The sequence below is a fragment of the Chenopodium album genome, chromosome 6, assembly GCF_948465745.1.
Source record: "Chenopodium album chromosome 6, dcCheAlbu1.1, whole genome shotgun sequence".
NCBI lineage: Eukaryota > Viridiplantae > Streptophyta > Magnoliopsida > Caryophyllales > Amaranthaceae > Chenopodium > Chenopodium album.
The window spans coordinates 72,749,492-72,758,757 of NC_137839.1; the positions used below are offsets into that span (position 1 = coordinate 72,749,492).

Sequence of the window (9,266 nt, forward strand, 5' to 3'; positions counted from 1 at the left end):
CTTATTTTTTTAGTGAGATGGTCTCATAATAACTTATTTTTAACTTGTTCTCGAACTACTTTGGTATATTCTAGGCTTCTAACAAAGCATGATTCACTAAAATAAACTAAGGCCTTGTTCTATTGAGTTGTTCTGCTCTGCTGAAATATGCTCTACTTCACTAACTCGCTTTGATCTACCCAGAAAACTCAAAAGAATAGGGCCTAAACTTGAAATGTATTGCGTAAAAAAAATGGCTGGTTAAGTGAGCATAAATGCATATACTTTTTTTTTTTAATGTAATTATTATTGGTAAGAAGAAAGACCTTACCAGCTAGAACTTCTCACAGCATAATACTTATTAAAGATGGGGTTAAACTAGCATAATACTCATGACTCATATTTTACTTGAAATAAATAATGATCCAAGCCAAGCTTGATGTAATGCCTAATCTTGGCAAGCTTGAGCACAAACTAGTAAAAACAACACAGAGATAAACCTTGTTCTTTTAAGTTGCTCTGTTGTGATGAAATCTACTTTACTTAAAACTGCCCTACTCTGTCCTGTTGAACTTTGCCCTATTCTATTTTACAGTGTATGAAAGTCTTGTCCTGCTCCACCTAGAAGCTCAAATGAACAGGACCATAGTAAAGTAAAATTCTATGGTAAATCATTATCAAGAGTCAAGGTCAATACGAGCTCATTAACACTTCTAAACACGAGCACGAGACGCAGACACCTGTCGTACCCAAGACAAGTACAGTACAAACAAATTGAAATTGAAATCGTTAGATAGATTATTAACAAACGGTGAGAGGGAAAGAGAGAGAAAAATAGGATTAAAAAAAGTGAAAGTGGGATTTGCTGTCTTGTAATATGCATCGTGGATTGGGCCTCTAGGGATTCCCTCAATCTATTCCCCTCCTTATTCTATTACCTAAAGGAATGTTACGTAGTGATGCCTCTCTTCTTTCTCGAACCTTGTCAGATTCATCTCTTTTTTATTTCTTGCTTTTTCTTCTCTGTCTTCTTCTTCCATTTTTCACTACTAATCTAAATCATCCAACCCTTAACCCTTAACCCTGAACCATCACGTGAATTTATTTCATTTCATCTTATTTACAAACTATTTATTTTCGTATATATTAAAACCAACCTACAACAGCATAAAAATAAAAATTAAATCGTAGTGCCCGTCGACACTAATTAAATTATTGCGGGCGGTATTTAGCAATTCACTAAAATAATTAATTTAATATCTTTGCTACTACGAGTAGTATTTAAATCAATCTCCCACATTCTATACTACCTGTTCTTTGTCTGTTTACTTGAGTGAAAGAAAATGCTGGGAAACAGTGAGAAAATGGTGCTCATCTCTTCAACTACTAATGAATGGACACAGGTTTATTTCTTTCTCTTTCTATCATTTTCTTTCTCTCTCTTAGGCATTTCGTCGAATAATACACATGCATTACATACCCACTATTATTTTTGATTGGGACCCCATTTGTTTTTTGTTTTCTAGCTTTTGGAAGAGTATCTTATAAAACTTCTTATGTGGGTATTATTAATTTCAGCCCTAACAAAAAACCCACAAATTTTTTTTTATTAATCTCCCTTTTTTTTTTCCTTTCTTTTTTTGGTTTTTGTTTTGTGCATTTATCTTACAGATAGATGATCCAAAAGGTAGCAGCTTCAACAACATGGCTTCAGTAGCAGCAGCCGCAGCCGCAGCCGCAGCCGCGACAATTGGTACTGATAGAATGGATCAGAAAGTCGCAGTGATTGCACAAGATCATCAGCACCTCCAACAACAGCAGCAGCAGCAAAAACAGCAACAACAACAACAACAACAACTACAGCAGCAACAACAGCAGCAGCAGCAAAATCAGGAGGCATTAAGATGCCCGCGTTGCGACTCGACGAATACAAAGTTCTGCTACTACAACAACTACAGCTTAACACAACCCCGGCATTTCTGCAAGGCGTGTAAGCGGTACTGGACTAGAGGAGGTACTCTGAGGAATGTTCCAGTAGGTGGTGGTTGCAGAAAGAACAAAAGAGTTAAACGACCGCCTAACAACAATAATACCTGTTCTTCAAATACTAATAATAACAATACTTGTCTTGAAGCTTCTGTTAATTCAGCTTCATCTGGTGGTTGTGGTGGTGGCGGTGGCGGTGCTGGTACTGGTTTAAGCTCCCTCTCATCTGGGGGTCCTCAGATTCATGATCTGATATCTTCGGGTTCGAATCATCATCACCCATCTTTGTTGTATGGGTTAACCAACAATTCTGACATTAATTTCCCTTTTTCAAGGTATGATCTTCAAAACCCACCTCAAATGAATGGTGTTGGTGTTGGTATTGGATTAGGGTTTTCATCTGGGTTGGTTCATAATATGAATAGTATGAACATTCATAATAATAATAATAACAATACCCATCAAACTCAAAATACCAAGCAAATTTTCCAAGATTTGATCTCATCAAACCCATTATTTTCCAACTATAATAACACATCAACTTCCACTACTACCACCACAACACCATCCACTATATCTTCCCTTTTAGCTTCTAGCCTTCATCAAATGAAGGGGGCTAATAACAACAATAATAATAATAATTTTCAGACATTATTGCCCTCCTATGAAGATGATCTCAACATGAAGGGAAATGGGCAAAATGGTAGCAGTGGTAGTGGAATGTTTACTAAAGAGGTTAAGATGGAGTTTGAGAGGCAACAACAAAATAGGTCATCAATTGATCATCATAATCAATGGAGTCATACTCACAATATGATTGATCATCACTCACAACCTTCAATGGCGTCGCCGTCATCGGATCAATCTAATATTATGTGGGGTAATGCAGGAGCTTGGCTTAATCCTTCAGACAATCATGGTTCTTCTGTTCCATCTTTGATCTAAGCTAAGAACTCTTTTTTCATCATCATCTCCCTCTTTGTTCAAAAAAAAAAAAAAAAAAAAAAAAAAAAAAAGTTGGTAAAGTCGATCCTTATTTTTCTTAGAAAGTTAAGGTGTTTTTTTTATGGGATTGGTCTAGTACTTGGTGAATTTTTATACCATACACAAGGGGAAACTTAATGGTATACGGGAGTATGTAATTCGGTTTGGATTGGATTGGATTGGATCGGCGTGTTCATGTCAGCAGCAGGAGAAAGTGTTACAACCTCTATAGGGGCTTTGCATTGGTTGAGCACTACTACTCGTACGTTTGCGCTGAGAGGAACCTCGGATCCGATATCGCCTTTCGGAGACGATGATGACATGGATGCAATGCAATGCTTGTCATCAACAACAACAACTGCACATTGGGGAATAGAGAGCTAGAGATCCACTACAACTGGTACTATGGGAGAGGGTATACTTTGATGGATGCAATCAATCAACTTTCATAAGGTTAATTCCCAAATTTAATTAAATGTGATGAGTTTGGGTTTTCTTCTTTTGGTATTATTATGTATATATAAATGCATCATGACATTGTTCTACTACATTTCCATTGTACTTTGTTTAACTTAAAAATGAGTTAATTTAGTTTTGTTGTTAATTAGAGGGGTTGGGGTATATGGTAGAGGTCCTCAATTAGACCTTTAGAATGAGGAACTGATACATTTTTCTTTTATTTTTTATTGTAACTTTTTTATTTTATTTTATTTTTACTTATTTTGGTGCTTATTTTTTTTCTTTTGTGGGGAAAGGTTTGGTATAATGGTATAGTAAAAGAGGGAGATTGGTTATTCAATGTGGTTGTTTTGAATTATTGAACTTAATTATGTCCTTGTGATTCCTTTTTAAATTTGTTTATTATTGTTTTTTTTTTATTATCATGTTAATTAATTTATAATGATTTATTTTCTCAAGATAATGGCATAATTAAGCACCTAAATTAAACTTGAAACAACGTATGATCCTAATTTAATTCCTAATTAACTTTACTAAATAAGTGAGTTATAGTGTTCTACTATTAGTAAGCCTAATTTATAAAAAGAACTCTTTATATGGTGTCTGATGCATTTTAGATTTTTAGCTAGCCTCCTAAGATCTTTTTTGCTTAATCTGTAAAATAGATAATTGAATAAGAGGGGAAAAAAGCCAATTCATGAGAGGATTCTTGCATATTTTTAGCCACAATCTAATTTCTAAATCTACCTTGACATGCAATTTGTACTTGTGTGTATGATTGGCAATTAGTACATTGGATGTACTCAATATAGTGAAAGATCAATATAACAACATGTATTGTTTAATTTTTTTCATGGGTGAGCCAAGATTATCCAAAGGAAAAATTAGCTAAATTTTTTGTCTAGCTATATTGTGTCATTTTTATTGGCAAACAACAAAATTTTCCTGCCAAAATTGCTTTATCTTTTTTTTGTTTTCCAAAAATAATAGTGAGTCAATAGAATTACCAAAAATGAAATCTATCAAGTACACTTTTGATGCAATATTTGATTGATTTTTTATTTTAATAAATGATGGTATTAGAGATGAATTTGTATCAACCAAAATCTCATGCAAAGTTCTTGGTAATTTGGTAATGGAACTTAATATTCCAATTTATATATGAGTATATTCTTTATAATTATTTTATTGCTCAATGACAAATATATATGACAAATTGACAATGAGTGTTAAGAATGATAATGGAAATAATATTAACATACATACTTGGCCAGTAGAAATTTATAATATTAACATACATACGTCCTTAGAAATAATATTAACATACATTATACGTCCAATAGATATGATAGTGACATGTTCATCAATAAGGTTTTTTTTTAAAAAAAAAATTAGTACGAAATGAAATTGTTAATCGTTATCATCACTCCAATTGGCAATCACGCACTATGACCATTCAATGAGAAAAAGAGGATGTAATCTTCTATTTGAGACAAAATCATTGAACAAATTAAAGTTTCATATGTCAATTTTAACTTTTAATTGAGTTACGATGTATTCACATATGTAGTATCATTCCATTACAAAAACCCTATTTCACCAGTGAAATATCCCACAATTTAAGCACAAAGTACAAAAGGAGGATGTACTAGCTTATGCACCATGCATCTACCTTCAAAACTAATGGGGATGCATTAACTTCGCACCATCCTTTCATTTTATTAGCATGCAACATTACTCCCATCCAATCACTATAGTCTAGATAACATAAATCAGGCTTAGTTATCTTTAATCTTATTTTTTTTTTTTTTTACCAAAGTTAATTAAGTAATTTACTACTCCATTCAATTTACTTATTATATACATTAACATTTTTGTGTAAGTTTAACATAACACCGTACAGACTTATTAGCAAATTTATAGAAGTACAAACCCCTATATAGAGATAGATAGGAAGGGATTTCAAGGAGTGATACATTAACAAATGATATCCACATAAAATAGGTGATACATCTACAAAATACTGAATATTTTATGAGAGAAGAAAATTAAGAACTGAACTGAGCTTCTTAGAGCTGAACTGAAATAATCTGAAGAGAACATGCCATTAAAATTAATTAGAGACTCGGCACACATATTTTTACTTCCATGTTTCTTTTTTTGGAGTTTAACACCCTATTTTGGGAAATGAAGAGGACAAGACATTAAACGAAAGAATATAAGTGTGAAAAATGCATGGTGGTTGGTGCGGTGCTGTGGCTAGCATGCTGTTGTCTAAACATAGAAGTGAATTGCTTTGTCTTTTTATACGAAGTACTACACTTACTTTATTTTTGTGTACATTATACACCAGTACACCACATACATACAAGTATATGCTACTCGTATATCTTTGAAATGAAATAGGTAGAAATTAAAATATGGACCCTATTTTCTTGTAAAAGCTGGTGAATTTAAAGCTCCATTATTTATTCCAACTTATTGCTTTGTACTTGGAGCACATACATTTGCATGCCTGACAAAACTGCTGACATTAATTTTATTTGTGCTTTCATTTTAACTTACTGTGTTTACTTCAAGCTTAGCTTTCCTCATGCTCACTACTGTTTAGGAATCATCAACTCTGTGATTAGTTGCTTATTTACTAACCTTTGTTTCAAATTATTTGTAACGATTAAACATATTTTCTCTTTACTTTATGTTAAATCGTTGCTAATAATATGAAACTGATGTAGTATATTCTTTCGGTTTTTTGAAGAAAATATTTATACTTCATTTTATGTATACAAGGAATGGCTAATATGAGAAATGAGAGTGTTTATTATACACGCCAGTGTATTGCAACTTTCAAACACGAATCAAACTAAGGGCTATCACTTCTCCAATCTCCAAGCTAAGCCAAGCACTTCTTATTACCTCTTTTTCCCACTCCCTTCATCCCATTGTATTGTCAAATTTTCAAATATGGAATAGGATGATGCTCTAAAATAATTAAGTTTTCAATAATCTGTAAATAACAATAACATTTGATGTGCTACAAGACTCATTTTATATGTCAAAAGTCAGCTAAAAGATGGGAAGCATCACAATAAATGATGTTCCTTTATTTTTTATTTTGTAAATATATGACAATTTACATGAGATGAAGGGAACACGACTCAATACTCAAATTTAATACTTGTATAGTTGTATGATTATTTTTTTTAAAAAAATATGTGCATCTTCAATGTTCCTTACATATGATGTATCCATTATATGAGACAATGTAAATTATATTAAAATTAAGAAAATACTGCAATTCCTAGACTCAAGCTAACTAATTAACCGAATTTGAATCATAGAGTCCTAATAATTAGGGGTGTCAATTCGGTTAAACAGTTCGGGTTTGGGTTGGGTTTATCAGTTTCGGGTTATAACGGGTCGGTTTATAACGGATTGAAATAATAAGCGGGTCGGTTTGGGTCGGTTTTGAAAAATTATCAGGTCAGTTCGGTTTGGTTTTTTTAATTGCAGTTTCTATTCGGATCGGGTCCTTATCGGGTCGGGTTCTAGTCGGTTCGGGTCATAATCAATTTGGGTTGAACTGGGTCGGTTTGAAAACGGGTTTAGCCCATTTAATGTGGGTTTCGGTTAAAAACAGTTCGGGTCTTAATCAGGACGGGTCGTAATTGGTTCGGGTCATAATCAGTTTGGGTTTAACTGGGTCGGTTCGAAAATGGGTTTCGGTTCAAAATAGATCGGGTGAAATCGGGTCCAACCATTATTGTTTCGGTTATAATCGGTTTAGATTGAACTTGGTTGGTTTGAAAACGAGTTTACCCAATTTGAAACGGGTTTCTAATCAAAATCATATCGGGTTAAAATTGAGTCGGATGATTATCGAGTCGAATTAGTCAGATAATGGGTAGGAACGAGTCATGTTATAATCAAGTCAAGTCATAAATAAGTTGGGTTTATCGAGTAGTGGGTTGAAACAGATTAGATCATAAACATATTGGGTAACAGGTTGTAAATGACTCAGTCATAACGGGTTACGGGTTTTAAACGGTTTGGTCATAACAGGCTACGGGTCGTAAACGGTTCGGTCACAACGGGTTACGGATTATAACCGGTTCGGTCACAACGGGTTACAGGTTGGAACGATTTAGGTTTATCGGATTTTTATCGGGTTTTAACGGTTTTCGGTTTAAAACGGGTCGGGTTACTATCGGGTTTAAACGTAATCGGTTTGGGTTGCTTTCAGTTTCGGGTTGTAACGGTTTGGCTTGATAACGGGTCGGGTTAGTAACGGTTTGCACACATTCGGTTTAGTTCAGTTTCGGTTTGGAAAAAATTGGGTCGGGTCAGTTTTCGATTTCCAAAAAACGGGTTTTAAACAGTTCAGTTCCTTTTCGGATCGGTTCGAAACAGTCGGGTTTAACGGTTCGGGTCAGAAACTGACAGCTCTACTAATAATTAATATACGGAGTACCACTGAGGCTAGCTAGTACTCCAGTAATTTAAGTTGGATTTTGGACTCTTCTTTTAACAAAAATACTCGAAAATTTCGAGAAGTATGCCAAGTTGTAACACGTGAAAATAGTTTAGTGAAATGTACGAGTATGACGAATCCAAGTAACAGTATTACAGTAGTACTACTGTACATGAATATTCTTGTAATTCCGACCAAACAATAAATTAATAAAACAAGTCCAGAGATTTTTTTATTTTCGACAGCAGTAGACAATCACTAGTCAACTGAATAGCAGAGCTAGCTTACACCGACTCAGCAAGTAGTTACATAATCGATTCTGTATGATATCAAAATGTCTTACGTGTGTTCTTTTATTTTACTATGTACTTGTGATATTAGGCCCTGTAATGTATGTACTAGGCTTAGGGGTGTAAATGAGTCGATACGTTCTTGAATTACTCACGAATAATTTTGGTATAAAACTCGATCAAAACTCGTTTGTTAAACTAACAACCAAGCTTAAACAAAATTTTTAATCTCGTCAAAGAGATGAACAAAGCCCGAACAATATCATGTTCGACTTGATAATGTTCATGATTCATAAATAGCAAAACTGGGCTCATTTATTAAATCAAGCCCGATTTAAACCTATTTAAGCTTGAATTTATACTCGAAATGCAAACGAGTGTGTTCTTGAACAGTTAGAACTCCAACAAGCTAAATTCTTAATGAGCCAATCTTGAACGAGATTTTAAAAAGCTTGTTCAAGCTCGAGATAGTTAGAACATGAATAATTCTTATCAAGCTTAACTCGAATGAAGTGAAACTCGGCTCGATTCGGATCGTTTGCAGTCCTAGAAGGCTAATTGTGTAATGTATAGTTTTGGCTATGTATTGATAAGCCCGATTTAGTTTGAATGTATATATATACTCTTCTCTATAGTAATACAAATCTAAAGGAAAATTAATTCCTGAAATGGTATCAGAGCCATAAATCGGTTGAAAATGAACATAAATGATTCAAAGTGATCCTATACAAAGTAAAATACTAAACAAATACAATATACACTATATATATAGGAGCCAATCAATAATCTGATGATGAGGACAACACATTTTTATAATGAACAAGCATGGATTAAAATACCACCACCTTTAATGAAAAAATGTTAAGCTGTAAACTATTTTAAATTAAATGATCTTATATAGAATTAACTAGCAAAGTTTTTTTGAGTCAATAATTAGCTAGTAAAATAAAAGAGGTTTATTTCACAAATTTTTAAATGAACACTATAAGGTTTTTTTTTTCTTTTTTCTTTTAAGAAAGTTGAACATAATTAAATATATTTGTGAACAACGAACATACCTAGTTTGGTTTATGAACTTAAATTTAAATGATCGAAAA

At 33.4% G+C, this 9,266-nt stretch overlaps 1 protein-coding gene across 1 annotated transcript; it reads left to right on the top strand.

Moving 5' to 3' along the window:
- Positions 1–926: 926 nt before the first annotated feature.
- LOC145636261 (uncharacterized) lies at positions 927–3,681 on the top strand. The gene is made up of 2 exons (XM_081687771.1): positions 927–1,382; positions 1,651–3,681. Exons 1-2 carry the CDS (start codon positions 1,323–1,325, stop codon positions 2,908–2,910), a joined length of 1,320 nt encoding a protein of 439 aa, XP_081543897.1. The 5' UTR covers positions 927–1,322; the 3' UTR covers positions 2,911–3,681.
- Positions 3,682–9,266: the final 5,585 nt, after the last annotated feature.

What these genes read in the sequence shown, in the direction of transcription:
- LOC145636261 (XM_081687771.1), top strand. Translation starts at nt 1,323, where the DNA reads ATGCTGGGAAACAGTGAGAAAATGGTGCTCATCTCTTCAACTACTAAT. An exon ending in CTACTAATGAATGGACACAG is followed by an intron (nt 1,383 to 1,650) that starts GTTTATTTCTTT and finishes TTTATCTTACAG; the next exon opens with ATAGATGATCCAAAAGGTAG.